This window comes from Carassius carassius, chromosome 8 (assembly GCF_963082965.1).
Source record: "Carassius carassius chromosome 8, fCarCar2.1, whole genome shotgun sequence".
Classification (NCBI taxonomy): Eukaryota; Metazoa; Chordata; class Actinopteri; order Cypriniformes; family Cyprinidae; genus Carassius; species Carassius carassius.
In genome coordinates, this window is record NC_081762.1 from 670,487 (window position 1) to 688,953 (window position 18,467).

The following is an 18,467-nucleotide window of genomic DNA, read 5'->3' on the forward strand; positions in this document are numbered from 1 at the left end:
TTTTAAAAACATAGCTTCTTTTTTTTAACTTTTTATTCATCAAAGTATCCTAAAAAAGTATCACATGTTCTGAAAAAATATTAAGCAGCAGAACCGTTTCCAACTTTGATAATGAATCATCATATTAGAATGATTTCTAAAGGATCATGTGATAATGATCCTAAAAATTCAGCTTTGCATCACAGAAATAAATGATAATTAAAAGTATAATACATTTAAAAACAATTATTTTAAATTGTAATAATATATCACAATATTAATTTTTTTTTTCTGTATTTTTGATCAAATAAATGCAGGCTTGATGAGCAGAAGAAACCTCTTTCAAAAACATTAAAAATAGTAATGTTTCCAAACTTTTGGTCTGTACTGTATATATCTGCTTTTTATAGACAATCAGCTCTTTAAAATATATAATTCTTATTTAAAAAATCAGTTATGCCATATAAAATGGCTTTCTATCATCCATTGGCTCTTAAAGATATTGTTATCAGTCGACCCCTAGTGTACATTTGATGAGTTCATGCATTCCTTTTTATTTGTGTTTTTACCTATTTCTTTAATTGTGAAAAAACTGCTATGGTTACCGAATGAAGATGGTTAACTGCAAATCTGTTTATTTTACAAATTTTTATACATTTTCCATGTTAATTAATTGTATAATCAAAATCCAAATTTCAGTACAGCAATTGTTATGGATCTCATTTAAATTAAAGAATGTTAAATAATATATATCGGCGTTATATCGGTCATCGGTTCTTTAAAATATCGGCATTGCTCATAAAAAAAAAAAAAATCCATATCGGTTCCATACCTTTGATTCCTTCATGCATTCTCTTTTATTATTTGTATTTTTTACTATTTCTTTAATTGTGCAAAACACTGTGATACGATTACAGATTGAAGATATTAAAGTGCTAATCATTGTATTTTAAAAAAGTATTTATTTATATGCATTTTATTTATTTTACAATTCATTATTTCTAATTTAATAAACATTAATCAAATTGTCTATGCAGCAATTTTTATGCATCTTATTTAAATTAAATCGTGTTATATCATATATATCGGCATTAAGTCGGCATCAACTCTCCAAGATATCGGTTTCCGCATCGGTTGCTCGGTGATCAGTTTGTGCATGATTCCTGGGAATCGAACCCATGACCTTGAAGTCCCAAGCAATGTGCTGTACTAGATTTATTTAGCTTTCTCATTGCATTTAGATTCTCCCAGTGAAATGATAAACTGATGTGAGAAGCATAAACAGCAAGAGGAGGGGATTGCTTGTCATCGAGATTTACATCGTTTGCATATTTAGTTAATTAGCGGTTTGGTGTTGCTTTCTGTTATTACACAGTTTACAAAACTCCCTCTAACCCCGAGTTATGGGTTCAATTATGATTCTGTCCCTGAGCCAGAACATCAAGTTCAGGAAGTAGAACCACCTTAAACTTTCCAGACGGTCTGATCAACATCTAAAGAGCGATAAGAGAAACAAAATGATGCACTGATATGAAAACTAAGAGACTAACGCCACACACACAGCTCGTTACCTCTCATGGCTCTTTTACCCTGTTTAGAAACATTTGGAGTGCTTCCTGTTGATTGGTACGCTGTGTTTACATTGCACCACGTCCGTCTGTGGGTTTCTGTAGATAAGGCTCCATTGTGTCTGAGAACAAGACCTTCAGAGTCTCTCCTGTCACATTCCTCTGCAGGTCGATCTGCCCAAGGAAACCCTCATCAACTTCCTGTCTCTCAAGGTTTGTACCACCCGCTATTATTATGAGCTATTCTGAGTAAATAAATGGCATTCCAGTGGAAAAGTGGAAGAGGGGGACCCTGTGTGCCGACAATCCTTGTGATGAGGGAAACCCTCTCCATCAACATGAGTCACTGCTACAGGAAGAACAGCCCGTTTGTGCCGTTTAACCAGGAACAAACATGAGCTCACACAGAATGATGGGATATTTCACACTAATCCAGAGCTTCAGTAATTCAGCAGTTCAAAAGTGTGACCAAAACACTCCACTAAACCACAAGGACTGTGTCAGGGTTTTAGTTTTAGCAATTTTGTTTGTCATTTTTATTGTTTTTGCTATTTAAAAAAATATATTGTTATAGTTTTAATGCATTATATTTTGGTTTTAGGTGTTTTAGTACATCAAGATAAACTAAATAAGAAATGTTGTCTTGGAAACTAGCTGAAATAAAATAAGTTTAACCCTCTGGTGCTCCTCAGTCATTTTTGACTAAAAATTGTTATTGTTATTATATTATCGGAATGGCGAAGTTTTTGGCACTTCTTGTGTAAATATATATATAAAAACAAAATAACATAGACCTGATATAAAAAGGTTAAATTAACCTGAAAAAACAAATAGTTGACTTTTACTCCTCGTGGTCAAAAATGACTGCACTGGTAATGAATTTCATCTAGTGGAAGCGTTTGGTACTGCAGCCTTTTTTGTGATATCAACCTCAATTTCGGAGCACAACTTTTATTTAGGTTTATTGTAGATTTATTTATTCCCAATTAGTAATTAAAGTGCTTCAACTTTAAGTTATTTCAGTTGGTTTATCAATTCACTATTTATAATTAATAAAAAAAAAATATTTTAGTTTAATTTCAACCAACAAGTTTAAAAATGTAAAATATAAATGCATGAAACTGATGGCCATATACACAATATCTATATTATGAAAATACACTAGAATTACAGAAATTATCAGGTTATGAGCTATAAATTGTTATGGCCTGTGCATGTGAGTAAAGTCAATACATTTTAGTCCAATATGATAATATTACCATGTCATGAAAAATAAATCCTCTCCAGACCAAAATGACTTGAACACAATAATTAGGGTTAACAAACATTTGTCACACAATTCATTTTTATTTCAAAAACAAGTGTACATGTTAGAGCCGAACATCTATTGGATCATATTGACTCGTGACGAAGGTCAAATAAATAAGAGCTGATATAAAGCAGACAGACGGTTTATAAAATCTGTACAGCAGCTTTGGGTTTCTCTGAAACATCACAGACCAGACAGAAATCAGACACTTACTGGAGTTTAGTATTAATAAATACAGGTGAAAAAATAAATAAGATACATCCCTCTACTATTTTTATGTTTTTTTTGCACATTTTTCAAACAACTGGATTCGCTGTAATTGCGGCTCAGACATATACATATATACATATACATATATATATATATATATATATATATATATATATATATATATATATATATATATATATATATATATTAAAATATAAATGCATGGAACTGATGGCCATAAACACAATATTTATATTATGTAAATTTATTATAAATATTTAATACTTTCTGAACGTGGGGAATGTTTCTTCCGGCCGCTGCAGTTTATAAGCGACTAACAACAAACTACAAGTAAAACACTTTAACGTATAGAAACAAATAAACCGAGTGAGAGGTCAGGAAACACGTGTGTCCCGATGCAGATCTCTTTACTGTGGTCTGTGTGGATCTCACCGACGTCTCCTTCTGCTTCCTCAACCTTTGGTTTGATGCCCTACTGCTCCACGTCTGTCAAAGCGTCGCCCCGCTGAGCCGCTGGGACGCTCCGAACATCGTACAAACACTAATAAAGCAGGTTCACAGTACTTGGTTCCTCTTGCGCTGGAGGCCGAAGCTCCAGGAGTCGCCAGCGTTCGGTGGAGTCTCTGGCCTCTGAAGACGAGCTGTGAGACGGACGCTAGCGCTGGACGCGTCCGCTGGAGAGTTTAGCGCGCGGGATGGAGATCTGCTCTGCGCTGGCCTCACTCTTCACACTCTGGAACTGGTTCTCTCTGGACGGCTCCATGTAGACGAGTGAACTCTTATTCACATGTTTCTGCAGGATCACCGTCTGCCGGACAAACAGGAGAGAAATACAGCGGACATCATTCCCAGAAATATATCCTTTTCACCAGACGATTTAAAAAATAATCATTCTGGGATGATTGTGTTGGGGAGCGCAAAAAACTAGCAAATGACAAAGATAAAGAATTTGCTGGAGAGTGCAAAAAAAGTTTTTTTTTTTTTTTTTTGGGAAAGTGCTAAAAAAAAAAGATTTGTGGAGGAGTGCAAAAATAAAGAAATAAAAATGTAATTGATTATTGAGGAGAGAAAAAAACTAATTTGTTTTGTGAAAGAGCAAAAAAAAATGTTCTGGGGGAGTGAAATAAATAAATAAATAAATAAATAAATAAATAAATAAATGATTTGGAGGGTGCAAAAATTAAATAAAAAAAATATATTTTTTGTGGAAAGTGCTAAAAATAAACCACAAAAAAAACTATTTTTGGGGCAGTTTTGCAACAAATAAAAAAGTAAATGATTATTTAGTAGAGTGCCAATAAATTAAATAATTTTGTTTTTTTTGGGAAAGCAGAAATAATAATAATAATAAAAAGTATTTGTTAGAGAGTGCAAAACATTTTTTGGGGAAGTGCAAAAAAAAAAAAAAAAAAAACAATTTATTGGGGAGGAGTGCAAAAAATTTAGATTTTTGGTTTGTGCAAAACTAAATAAAAATAAAATGATTTGTTGAGGAGTGTAAAACATTTACAAATAAATTAAATATTAATATAATGTATACTTTTAAACATTAAAAAGTCAACATGAAATCAAAACAAACTGATATTCCTGCTCTAACTGTATCACTGATGTTACACTAAAGAAAAACTTTTGTAAAAAATATTTTTTTTAAAAAATATTGTTTTGCTCAGAAATGCGTCACATGAACGTTTAAAAGGGCTGCAAATGAAGTTCATGCCGACATCGAAAGCTCTTGTTTTGCTGGAGTGTTTTTGTAATTATGATGATATATGATACTCATATGCTGCAATAATTAATTTGATGACGCATTCTCTTCTTCTGAGACTCTTGGCAGACGCCTCGTTGCTTCACTCTTGTGACATCGTTCGTTCTTGGGTCACGGTTCAGAGTCGCTCACCTTCTTGGGCGCGCCGTAGCAGGACATCTGAACCCAGTTCTTCCTCTGGTTCACCAGGACGGCCGTCAGGAGGAAGATGACCACAGCCAGCAGGATCCCCGCCAGAATCCAGGCCGCTGATTGGTAGATGAGCGTCATCTCCGTCTGAATCGGGACGTCCCGCGAGAGACCTTCTCCATCTACACGAGAGAACACTGACATCAGAACGCATTGATCCTGAAGCTGCAGTGATGTATTCCCTCGTCTAATCAGCTCAGATTCATCTTCCAAATAAAAGCACTAAAAAAAGTATTAATTTTAAAACTATAAAATACAATGATAAAAATAAAACACTTACTTAAAAAGCGAACATAAAAATGTAAACCAAAAAAAAAAAATACTAAAAACGAATCATAAAAAAAAAAAAAAAAAAAATCGAATTAAAATAGTATCTAAGTAATATTAAAAAAATAAAAATAAAACACGTACAAAAAATTTATCATACACATGTAAACTAAACTAAATAAAAACATAAATAAACAACTTTAAAATAAAAGCAATTCAAATAAAACTAAATTGTGAAAAAAAAACAATCTAAAACTAAAATAAATATATAATTGTAAAACAAAAACAAAAAATATATAAAAAAAACAAAATTATTTGTTGTGAAGTGCAAAAATAAAATATAAAAAAAAATTTGGAGAGTGCAAAAAATCAATTCAAGAAAAATTATTTATTGGGGAGGAGTGCAAAAAAATTAGATTTTCGGTCTAAAACTAAAATCAAAACAAATAATAATAATAATAATAATAATAATAGAACAATAAATAATAAAAATGAAAATAAATTAAATAGAAATGTAAATAAAAAACAAAGCTTGTAAAAAAATTAAACAACTTAAAAATCAATAATATATATATATATATATATATATATAATTAGATTTAAAATGAAATCAGCTGGGGTCTTCCTCGCTCTGGTGGTGTTTTCATTGGCTGCGGTGTCTGGTGTTGTTCTCAGATCAGTGAGACGGTCATTATGATTATCAGACTATAATCACCTGTGATGGAGAGGACCGGAGGAGCGGCGGTGATTCGGCTCTCGGTGACAGCCGTCGACAGCATTACCGGCCCCGACGTGCTCGTGATCTCTGCAAACACACCAAATCATCTTGAGCTCATCGATCTCTCAAACATACTCTAAACGTGGCATTCATTCAGCTCATTTCTCATGGAGGAAATCAAGCTTCAAAATAAAAACAAAGCACAGAGGAAACACGGAGGCCAACAATGGCAGGATTTTTCCCTGTGAAGGAAAAGCTGACGGAGGGATGTTCGCTTGTTCTTTCCTCACATTGAGAGCCGCGGCTCAGGAAACATGGGAACGTGTCGATATCGCTGGAATGTTTGCCATCGAGACTCGAACACCACAGATCAACATCAGCGCTTGACTTCAATTAACGTGAGGCTTCATGTAACGTAGCTGATTTACAAACATCAGCTAATAAAGTTGAATGTAAAATTGAAATAAATTTGACATAAAAATATTTTTGATTAATAAAAAATTTATTATTAATCAGTAAAAAAAGATGAATAAATAATTTAAAAGATACCAGGAATCAAAACACTAAAAATTCAAACAAAATACTAAAATAATAAAAATGTAAACACTCAAAAATTTATAACAAAAAGAAAATAATTGTAAAATAAAAGCAAATAAATTACATATGTAAAAATGTCAATTTATTATGTTAATAAAATAAATTGTTTAATAAAACACTTACAAAATTAAAATTAAATATAAAATTAAAATTAATAAAAGCAATCAAAAATAATAAAATAATACTTACAAAAGACTTTATAATAAAAATGTAATATAATATAATATAATATAATATAATATAATATAATATAATATAATATAATATAATAATACGTATAAATATAATAAACTATACATTGTGTCAAAATAAACTAAATGTATTAAAACAATATAAAAATATAACTGTTAATAAAAATAAAAGGAAAATTTAAATTTTTTCAAATTTAAATTAAAATGACAAAAAGCCTGATTGCATCACAAAAATGTAAAACTAAAATAAATGAATAAACAATCAATAAATCAATCAAAATTAAACCCTTCCTAAAAAATGAATTAAATTATAAAAATTCTAAGTTGAATTAATAACAAATATTAAAACATTTTTTTTTTTTAAATAAATGCTAACTTCAGAATTATTTATTCGGATTATTAACAAGTGAAGTAGAATCACTAATGCATTTTACATTGCAGAGTCTGTGCATTAGTGATTCTACTTCACCTGTTCAATCACTCTTTCCATTGGTAAAATCAGTGTAAAAGCACAGCAGTCATTAGTGTGTTTGTGTATGTAGACACACATACCCAGCATGCACTGCGGGCAGCACTGGCCCTTCCGCAGCACAGGGACCCTGCAGTCGGCGGCTGGACACTGCTGTGAGAAGCACTGGACGCTCCCGTTACGACAGACGCAGCTGCTGCAGGCGTTCGGCTTCCACGAATCACCGGCCTGCAGGACTTCTCCAGAGCTGGAGACGCAGAACTCGGGACGCAGCGGCTCCGGTCTGTCCTCTGTGGACAAAAACACAGAAATATGACATTACTGTACGTCATCCTGCTTTCACTGCATTAACCGCAGGCTAACATGCGTTTAATGAGCCAACGGAGGGACAGCACATGTGTTTCGTGGCCCGCGGGTCACGTGTAAAAGTGTCCAGTTGGTTTATTGATTGAAACTGGCCTCCGGAGAAGCTCTGTGTGTCTGAAGAAGCACATGTTCATAAAACAACCTTCATCTGGACTCAAAACTAACCAGTGACAGGAAAGGGATCAACTTCTGAGCTCTTTTATGACGTTCGATTCTAGTTCTTTAAAATAATCAAAAATTCCATTTATCCATTTAAAGATCCATTTATTAAAAAAAAAAAAAAAACGTTTTTTTAACTGAATTATGAAAGTAAAATAAATAATTTAAAAATAAAAAAACATACAAGAATGCAAAATTTAAATACAGTTCAGGTGTATTTTTATAGAGCTTTTCACAATACAAAAAAGCGTTGCAAAGCACCTTCACAGAAAATGAAAATTTTGTGTGTTTTTTATGTTGAATGTTAATGTATATCGAAAATAGCAGAGGGCCTAAGACAGATCCTTGTGGCACACCATACGTTTCTGGTGTTAACTGAGATGATTCCCCAGTTTAAATAAACAAAGTGGTAACAATCAGACAGGTAGGATCTAAACCATCTTAAAGCCTGCCCTTTTATACCCGTATAGTTTTGTAATTGCTCTGTGAGTACGTAATGCTCTAATGCAGCTCTAAAGCCAAGTAAAACTAGTGATGAGAAGCAGCCTCGGTCTGACACAGGAAGCAAGTCATTTATAATTTTAACAAGTACAGTTTCTATATGTTTGTGTGTGTGTGTGTGTGTGTGTGAGAGAGAGAGAGAGAGAGAGAGACAGTGTGAGTGTGTGTGTGTGTGTGTGTGTGTGGGTGAGAGAGAGAGACAGTGTGAGTGTGTGTGTGTGTGTGTGTGTGGGTGAGAGAGAGAGAGACAGTGTGTGTGTGTGTATGTGAGTGAGTGTGTGGTACCTGGACAGACGTAGCAGCAGCCGTCTTTGCTCCTGATCGGCTCGTGACACAGAACTGGAGGACACACTTCAGAGTCACACAGAACTCTTCCCTGTCGACACGTACAGCTGCTGCACTCGTCCAGACGCCACGTCTCTCCCTCCACAAACAGCTCTCCGCTGGGAGCACGACACACCACCAGATCCAGACCCTCCGGCTGCCCGCTGCCCGGCTCGTCTGACACACAGAGACACACACAGAGTGAGGCTTCATCCTGAGACTGAGCTCATTTCCACAAATCAAGATGCTTTTGCTGGTCGAAACCTCAAAAAACAACAACATTGAAACAGAGCAGTGGAAACCAGCTTGGTCGAGCCAACTTTAGTTTTTTCATCAGGAATCACTAATTCGATACATTTAGAGGGGTCTGTATTTAAATAATGACTTTTGAAGAAATGTGATGAAAAACTGACTAAATAATCCAGTCTGTCTTTATACACACAGAATACATTTTAGAGAAGGTGAAGAAAAGTAATCAGACATTAGATTAGATTATCATGAATATCTACATTCACAAGAAATTTTTGTCAGATTTTCCAATGAAATTCTCGAAAATGTTATCGCAATTTAACGACTTTAATCTCAATACGTTTTTTTTATTTATTTTTTATTATTGCTTGGCCCTAATCCTTTTCCATAAAAAGAGTCTATTTTAGGATAATTTGGAATATTGTTGCATTATGACCTTATTTTCATCACAATCACACATTTTTCTTCATATTTCTATGGAAACCATGATACATTTTATTTTCCAGGATTCTTTGATGAACAGAAAGTTCAGAAGAACAGCATCTGTCTGAAATAGAAATCTTCTGTAACATAAATGCTTCTACTCTCGCATTTGATCAATTTAATGCGTCCTAGATGAATAAAAGTATTGATTTCTTGAATATTGAAATCTTGTATCACACTTTCACACAAAAATATTGCGCAGCACAACTGTTTTCAACATTGCTAATAATCAGAAATGTCTCTTGAGCAGTAAATCATCATATTAGAATGATTTCTGAAGATTAAACTTTAACAGAGATTCACATAGAAAACAGCTGTTTTAAACTATAATAATATTTTACTTTACTTTTCTTCAGCGATATATGTTTTTTTAAATAAATTAAAAACAATCAAAAAGAACAATTTATTAAAAAAAAAACATAAAAGTAGAATCATTAAAAAAAAAACATACAAGAATGCAAAATTTTAATTCAGTTCAGGTGTATTTCTATAGAGCTTTTCACAAAACAAAAAAGCATTGCAAAGCAGCTTAACGGAAAATGAAATTTTTTTGTGTTTTGTATGTTTAATGTTAATGTATATTGAAAATAGCAGAGGGCCTAAGACAGATCCTTGTGGCACACCATATGTTTCTGGTGTTAACTGAGATGATTCCCCAGTTTAAATAAACAAAGTGGTAACAGTCAGACAGGTACGACCTAAACCATCACATAGTAGATTAAAACAGCTGTTTTAAACTATAATAATATTTCACTATTTTTACTGTGGTTTTGATCAAATAAAGGCATGTTCTGTGAGCATCAGAGGCTCTTGTCAGTATCGTACCCTCACAGCCGGGGCAGCACTGATCCGGCCGGAGCACAGGGTGGGCACAGCTGGGCACAGGGCAGGTTATGAGCACACACATCTCTCGACTGGAGTGACAGAAACAGTCCCGACAGCCATCGTGCCATCCGTCTCCATCCTCGAAACGCTGGCCGCTGGCCGTCAGACAGAAGCTGGAGGAGACGGTGATGGAGACACTGGTGCTGGACACACGTCTGTCTGATTCTGAGCATCAACATCATCACAGTCATGAAGAGATTCACAAAACAAGACCATTAGAGATGAGAAATGACAGTTAATATAGTGACAAATTACAAAACTGGTCAGCCGATAAGAAGTAAACCTCCCAAAAAACATGTCCAGGTCACGCTTCCCCCAAAAGAGAGAGAAAGAAATATAATATATTTTGCATAAATAAATCCATGCACCTTTTAGGATTTTTATCACGTCTTTGTAACATTTTTCTCATTACTGTAATGCATCTGAATAGTTTAATTTTATTTCATATTTATTTGTAATTCTCAATGTTGAGACTGATCAGATTTTCATTGCTAAATAATGCAGTATAATCAGTGGTATTTTAATATCATTGATAGACTATTATTTTGTTATTTACTATTTTGTTTTTATTTTTCAATTATTTATTACGCTTTAATTAATTACATTTTTTGTATGTTTTATTTGTTTAATTATTTGTTAATTTGACAAGTTTTATAATTTATTTAATTTTTGTAGTAAGTGAAAACTAAATAAAAATAAAATAATAAAATGCTTTTTAAATTAAATTAAAATAAACAGTTAAAACAAAAAGCATCATAAAGATGCAAAATTAAAATAAATATTTTAAAAAACAAAACAAAAATAAAAATGTACTAAAACTGTTTTACTTTGTTTTTATTTAGTTAAATTAATAATAAATAATTTAATAAATTAATAATAATGTAATTAAAAAAACTAAACAAAAAGAAAACACTTACTAAAACAGTTAAAATCATAAGAATGTAAAATGTAAATAATTTTAAATAAAATAATACCGCAAAACAAAACAATTAAACAATAGAATCAGTGGTATTTTAACATCATTATTTTCCATTTTCAATTAAATTGTAAAGTTTTAGTAATTTTGTCGTTATTTCCCCTCATTTTTATTAGTTTTTATTTTATTTTAAATATTTATTTATTTTTTTTTTTTCTTCTTCATATTTTAATATTCATTTTACTTAACATTTTCATCATTTGAATTAGTTTTTTTAATTGTCTATAATTTTTCTAATTCCTTTTTATTATTATTGTTTTATAAATATTTTGATATTTCCATTTTAATTTTACTTAACATTTTAGTAATTTTGTTGTAGTTTTTATTATCAGATTTTATTATTCATGTTCATTTTCAGTTTTAATTCAAGAAAAAATAAACAAAAATGATCAATTTGGCCTTTTTTATATATTTTATTTCATTTATTTTATTTCAAGTTATGGAAATGTTGTTTATGGTTTAAGTTAATGATGATAACTGATTTTTTAAAGGAAACTCAGCATAAAGAATAAAACTACTAAACTAAAATGTATTATCATAATGATAACATCAGTCTATGTGAATATGATATCCTATTACAATCCCTGATTTCAGTCTCCAGCTGAAATAACATCCTCTGAACGTCTCATATTTTGCCAATCATGAGTTTATAATTATTCTTTGGATAAACTGAACTGAATGAAAGTTAAAGCAACACATAACTGCTAGAAAAACCAAAGGCAGTGTTTTCCAGCTTCTGCATCTGTGTGTGATTGCTTTCTTTAAAAGTGTTTTAGTGAAGGTTTCATCTCTAAATATATTTAAGCTGTTGGCTGAAAACTATTCCAGATGTTTGAAAATAGGTGCTGTGTTTATATGTGTGCGACCGAACTAAAATACACTCCACAAACACACCAGATTTACACAACGATGGCACGAAAATGAGTTAAAATAACCAGCCTGAATATGAATAGATTACTGTAATATTCTTTATGATTTATAAGTTTCAGTTTTGCATAATTTAGATTTTAGTTCGTTTTAACAGTTTTGTTGTGCATTTTATACGTTTTTATATTTTTTTTTATAATTTTGCATTTAATTAGATTAATTATTTTAGTGCATGAAGTTAAACTATTTCTGTGTTTTTATTGTTTAAGATAACTATAATAACCCTGAAGTTATGCATATACTGTATAAACACATATGACATAAACCAGACTCACTATGCATATGTTTTCTAAAAACGAACATGTATTTCCTCGCATTTTTACATCTATAGACATTTATAAATTGCTTGTAGGAACACTCTGTACGGTGAGGCCTCAGATGGAATCTCATGACCTCTGACCTCTGCTCAAACAGTTTGTGCAGTCACTCACCTCTACACTGGCAGACGCTGCAGCCCTTCCTGCTCTTCCTGAAGCCCTCGCTGCAGTGTTTGTCGCAGGTGAACGGCGGACAGCGGACGCAGCGGCACATCTCACAGTCGTGCTTGTTCCTCCTGTGAGGAGAATCAACACATAATCCATCAGTCAAACGGCACTGACCGGCATAAACCTGCTGATCAAGCTACAAAAGCGCGGCTCTTAACGCTCTGATGCACTTCAACTTCTGAAGACGGATGAAAGCACGTCTCACGATACCTCTTAATAACGCAGGACACTTTTATATGTAGAACATCGTGATTTCTTTCAAGTTTCTGGTGTTTGGACACCGGATCCAGATGCTCAAACCGGTCTAACGGACATCTGGTTCTGTTTTCCTCTTTAGAACATGAGCTTCAAGAGTCCAGATATAAGCAGAACCAGATCACTGTAAAACACTCTCACATCATGTCTAGTGCCCTCAGTAGTGCACCGCCAGTATATGAGCTCACTAACTAGAGCCAGCATGATGCTGGTTTTATTTAATATTAATATTAATCATATTTAATATTATAGCAATTTAAAATGATAAATAAATAATAAGTAAACATAAAATTAAATTGTATCATAATAATTAATATGATATATTTTGGTAAAAAATGTCTAGGTTTATTTATCCTTAAATGACAAATAATTATTTTACTGCATTAAAATTATTTCTCTATAAAATTAATTTAATTTATTAACATTTTATTTTATTATCAATTTATCTAAAATATTAAATACATTTTTTATATATTATTTTTTATATTTATTAATTTTATTTATATAAATATTTAATTAATTATATTTATTATAATTTACTACAATATTATTAAATAAGAAATAAATAATACATAAATATAATATTAAATAATTTATATTATATTTAATATTAAATTTAGTTTCATTTTAAAATGACAAAAGTTGAAAATAATATATTTAATATTTTATTACACAAAAATATATTCTAACATAATAAAAATATATTTTCAATTTGTTATTATTAAAAAAATGACAAACCAGTATTTATTATTCACAGGAAGAAGTAACTACTATTTCCACTGGTATCTATTCATGAATGATCATCATTATAGCTGCTAATGAATCATTAATGCACGAGTAATTATAGAGTCGTTGTCATAGATCATTAATGAACCAGCCAGAGGTTACTATACTGTCTGTCAGTGTGTCTGTTGTTCATGAATTAAACACGTCCCCTCGCCGGGCAGCAGTACAGTAGTGTTCACTGCTGAGACAGCATGTAGCACACAAACACAGAGCCGGGTCTTTGTGTAAAGTTTTGAGTCAGGACGACTGCTGACTCCACACATACTTCTTCACGTCCTGTCAAATCCAATGGGGAAGCGATTTAAGACCCCTTTTGTGTGGAGTCGACCCGTTCGCCTGCTTCATCATTCACACCTCCGTCAAACATCATTAGGGCCGATGTGAAAAATAATCTTACTGAATTTACGTTTAGCATTAGCCAGCACTTTCAAATTCCTCTGCAACCAGAACCAAACTTAGTAGCCTCCAAAAACATATCTAAGGCTGTAGGCGCGAATGACAAGCTAACAGGCAAACGGAATGCTAACATGCTGCGCTAGCAGTTTAGATAAAATACACTTGTATCGATCTTACTGTGTTTAACCCTTTGTTAACATTATTTTAACACCATGATGTTGTCAATTTCAACGGTGGGTTAAAGAACATTTCTTACTCATACTTGGAGGTTTTAACCCATTTAACCCTGGGTTAGCATTAATTTGACCCTGTGATTAATTCAATTTTAACGCTGGGTTTACATTATTTTAAAACTTTGATGGGGTTAATTTTACCCCCTGTTAACATGAACCCTGTGCTGATGTCACTTTTAACTGGGTTAACATTAGGTTAACCCTGTGACAAGGCCACATTTAACCCTGGGTTAACAATATTTTGACCCTGAGATTGAGTAAATTTTAACGCTAGGTTTACATTATTTTAACACTTTGATGGGGTTAATTTTACCCCCTGTTAACATGAACCCTGTGCTGATGTCACTTTTAACTGGGTTAACATTAGTTTAACCCTGTGACAAGGCCACATTTAACCCCGGGTTAACAATACTTTGACCATGAGATTAAGTACATTTTAACGCTGGGTTAACATTATTTTAACTCTTTGATGAGGTTAATTTTACCCCTGGGTAGATATTATTTTATCCACTAGTTGCCAAGGCAACATTCCTTGTTTTAATTTAGTTTAACTTGATCTACTAAAATAACAAAAAACAACAAAAACTACAACCGGCCGCAGATAATTTAGCAACAGAAGAGGGTCATCTTCATTTAAATGCTCATGATCTTTGGGTTTGTTTCCAGATCTTTGTTGCATTTGTTTATCTTACTAGCAATAAATGCTAGAATCAAACAGACTCTGAGCAGAAGATGATCTCAACATGAGCCACTATAAACAGGGATTTCCTCCAGAGTGAGCTGAAGAGAGAGGGCTCAGATGACTCAAACGTCTTCAGAAGTGATCCGGGAAACCCTCCATCTCCCCCGAGGGAGCTCAGACACTGGGTTTACAGTGAAAATCTATCTGCTCCATCCTCCACTGGGGGCTTGTGTAAGATACCAGTGAAATCACACCGCACACAGACACAATGTGCATTTGATCGTTGTGTTGAAACGGAGGGATGGTTTTGAAATAAAAGTACTGGCTCCTTATGAGGAGACCAGGGTCACATATTACTGGGGGTCACACATTAATTTAACCCTGTGATAAGGTCACTTTTAATCCTGGGTTAAACAACATTCCACATTTGTATTTAGACAGGACGTAGCATTGTAATTCAGTTATGATTATTTAATTACTATTATAATTACTTTTAACCATGGGTTAAACAATTTATCACACTTCCAATTAGGCAGAGGTTCGCACTGTTTAAACATGGGTCAACATTATCTTAACCCTGTGATGAGGTCACTTTCCACCATGGGTTAAACAATGTTTCACACTTCTATTTAGACAAAGGTTTGCATTAATTTTAACCCTGTGTCAGCATTATTTTAAACACATTATGACGGCACTTTTAACCGGAGTTAAACAGCATTTAACACTTGTATTTAAAGGTTAGCACTACATTTAACCCTGGATTAACACTATTTGAACCTTTTGCTGTTGTCATTTTTAAACCCGGGTTAACACTATTTTTACTTTAGTAATGAGGTCACTTTCAACCCTGGGTTAAAAATATTTTAGCCCTTTGATGAGGTCAATTTTTCTCCTGAGATGACATTACATTAACCCACTGATATGGTTACTTGTAAACTACTTTAACCCTGTGATGAGGTAAATTTAAAACAATTTGAACTTTTTAACGATGTTACTTTTAACCCTGGGTTAAACAAAGTTTTACACTTGTATTTAGTCAGAGGTTAGCACTGCCTTTACCATATTTAAATTCAGTGAGGAGGACACGTTTAACTCTGGGTTAACTATTTTAGCCCTCCACTGACATCACTTTTTTACACATAGAGGTTAGAACCACATTTAACCCTAGGTTAACAGTATTTAATTGCTAATATCACTTTAACCCTGGGTTAAATTTTTTTGTTTAAAATTTCATAATGAAAGAGCTAACACAGACTTTACTTCTGAGAGTTATTTAACACCTTACTTATCATAACCTTACAGCATGTGACAAGTTTATGAATACATGCAGAAATATATATATATATATATATTTATTTTTTATAATTAAGGACATTTGGTTCTTAGATACTTATTGTTACTGGGCATGAACAGGGATATAAACTTACATGTAACCATACGGGCATGTCTTGCTGCAGGTCATAGGGCGGCATTTTGGTGCAGATACACATTCACACACTTCACAACCATAGTTGTCTTTCTCATAACCCAGGGGACACTCCAGAGAGCAGTAAGTGGACACATCAGGACAGGTTTCATCTGAAAAACACAGTCATTTACATACAAAAGATGACGAGTAAACAATAATGGCCCTATTTTAATGATCTAAACACAAAGTGTAAAGCGCACGGTGCAGGTGCACTCAAGGCGTGTCCAAATCCACTTTTGCTATTTTAACGACGGAAAAATGGTTGGCGCCCGGGCGCATGGTCTAAACGGGGTGTCCGTATTCTCTTAATGAGTAATGGGTGTTTTTTGGGTGTAACATGCAATAAACCAATCAGAGTCTCATCTTCCATTCCCTTTAAGAGCCAGTGCTTCTTCGAGATCAAACGGAGCTGCTTATGCATTGCAATCCTTTAATTTTTAATATTTGGCATGTTTGTGTGCTGCTGTGTTTAATAAGCAGCGTGTACGCTCTTTAATGAGTGCAAATGCACTTGTTAATTAAACGACGTGGCGACCGGACTGAAACTAGCAAACACACTTGCGTCAAACTAATTTGTATTTCACCCTTCTATTTAGACAGAGGTTAGCAGAGGTTTAACCCTGGGTCAATGTTATTTTATTCCTGGGTCAACATTATTTTAACCCCATGATGACATCAATTTTAACCCTGAGTTAAACAACATCTCACACGTCTATTAAGACAGAGATCAGCACTACATTTAACCCTGGTTTAACACTATTTTAACCATGTGCTAATGTCATATTTAACTCTAGGTTAACATTATTTTAACCCTTTCATTAGAGAGCACAGAAAGTCAGCTAAAGTGAAAGGTGTTAAACGTGTGAAACATTTAGTTTCATGCATATAACTTGCTAAATTCAAATCTAGTTATTTTTGACGAACTTTTCGATGCTGCTAGTGGTGAAGAAACCTCACACTCTTGCATGTTTACTTAGAACTAGGCATAATGATTTGGAGCGGTTCACAATCCCATGAGCTCGCTGATGCCCAAACGCACTACTGACCTCTGATACTGACTTCAATTCACAAGGGAAAAACATTCAGAGTCATTTCAGTCATTGGATTTGTGTCTGAGATCATTATTTCCTGGACACGCTCTGTATGTCCAGAGTCAGTGTTTACTTGTGTTGCGGGCCGTTGGCACTTTCTCAAACACAGACTTGGGAGATTTTTGGAGCGGTTTGCACGCAACGCAGTTCTCATGGGTTTGTATGTATGTGTGTGTGTCTGTGTGTGAGTGTGTGTGTGTTTGCACTCACTGCTGACACACTGGCACAGCAGACAGCCGCTGGGGTCTTGCTGGAAGCCGAATGGGCAGTCGTGCCCAGAGAGAGAGCAGTTTTCCAGTGGTGGGCAGAGCAGTGGACTCACAGTCTCATATGACGGCTCTAGAAGAGAAACTTAGTTAGTTCCTGTTTTTTCTTTTTAAATGTCTCAGATATCTAAAATATGCAGATTGAAGTGAATGAAAGATCTGCAGTTGGTTTACAGTTTAGAAAGCATTTATTTGATCAAAAATACAGTAAAAACAGAAATATTGTGAAATATTATTACAATTTAAAATAGCTGTTTTCTATAGTAAAATATTGTAAATTGTAATTTATTCCTGTGATGCAAAGCTGAATATTCAGCATCATTACTCAAGTCTTTTTCATATTTTTTTGGAAATCGTGATACACTTTATTTTTCAGGATTCTTAGAATTATTAAAATGATAAAACAAAAACAGGCATTCTCACATGGTTGTGTATTAAAAAACTGTTTTTGAATTGAATTCTTCACAAAAATAACTGTATCATGATCCCAGTTTAAAAAAAAAAAAAGTTTTAATATGTCCATTATGTTATGAAAACTTTAATTTCTTAACACTTCATTAATGGAATATTTATCATTTTATTATTTTGCAAACATTATGGGAACGTTACTTTAGAATGTTCTCAGAACGTTCTGAAACAAGTGTAACATTTA

General features: G+C 33.3%; 1 protein-coding gene across 1 annotated transcript in view; it reads right to left on the bottom strand.

The window, feature by feature from the left end:
* Positions 1-3,358: 3,358 nt before the first annotated feature.
* LOC132144921 (cysteine-rich motor neuron 1 protein-like) overlaps positions 3,359-18,467 on the bottom strand; it is a 44,227-nt gene continuing 29,118 nt past the window's right edge. The window contains exons 6-14 of the mRNA XM_059555506.1: positions 17,760-17,888; positions 16,418-16,568; positions 12,585-12,706; positions 10,191-10,415; positions 8,595-8,810; positions 7,367-7,573; positions 6,024-6,113; positions 4,985-5,163; positions 3,359-3,895 (exon numbers count right to left, since the gene is read on the bottom strand). Coding sequence (XP_059411489.1) covers positions 3,743-3,895; positions 4,985-5,163; positions 6,024-6,113; positions 7,367-7,573; positions 8,595-8,810; positions 10,191-10,415; positions 12,585-12,706; positions 16,418-16,568; positions 17,760-17,888 — 1,472 coding nt within the window. The 3' untranslated portion in view covers positions 3,359-3,742. The remainder of the gene's footprint in view (positions 3,896-4,984; positions 5,164-6,023; positions 6,114-7,366; positions 7,574-8,594; positions 8,811-10,190; positions 10,416-12,584; positions 12,707-16,417; positions 16,569-17,759; positions 17,889-18,467) is intronic.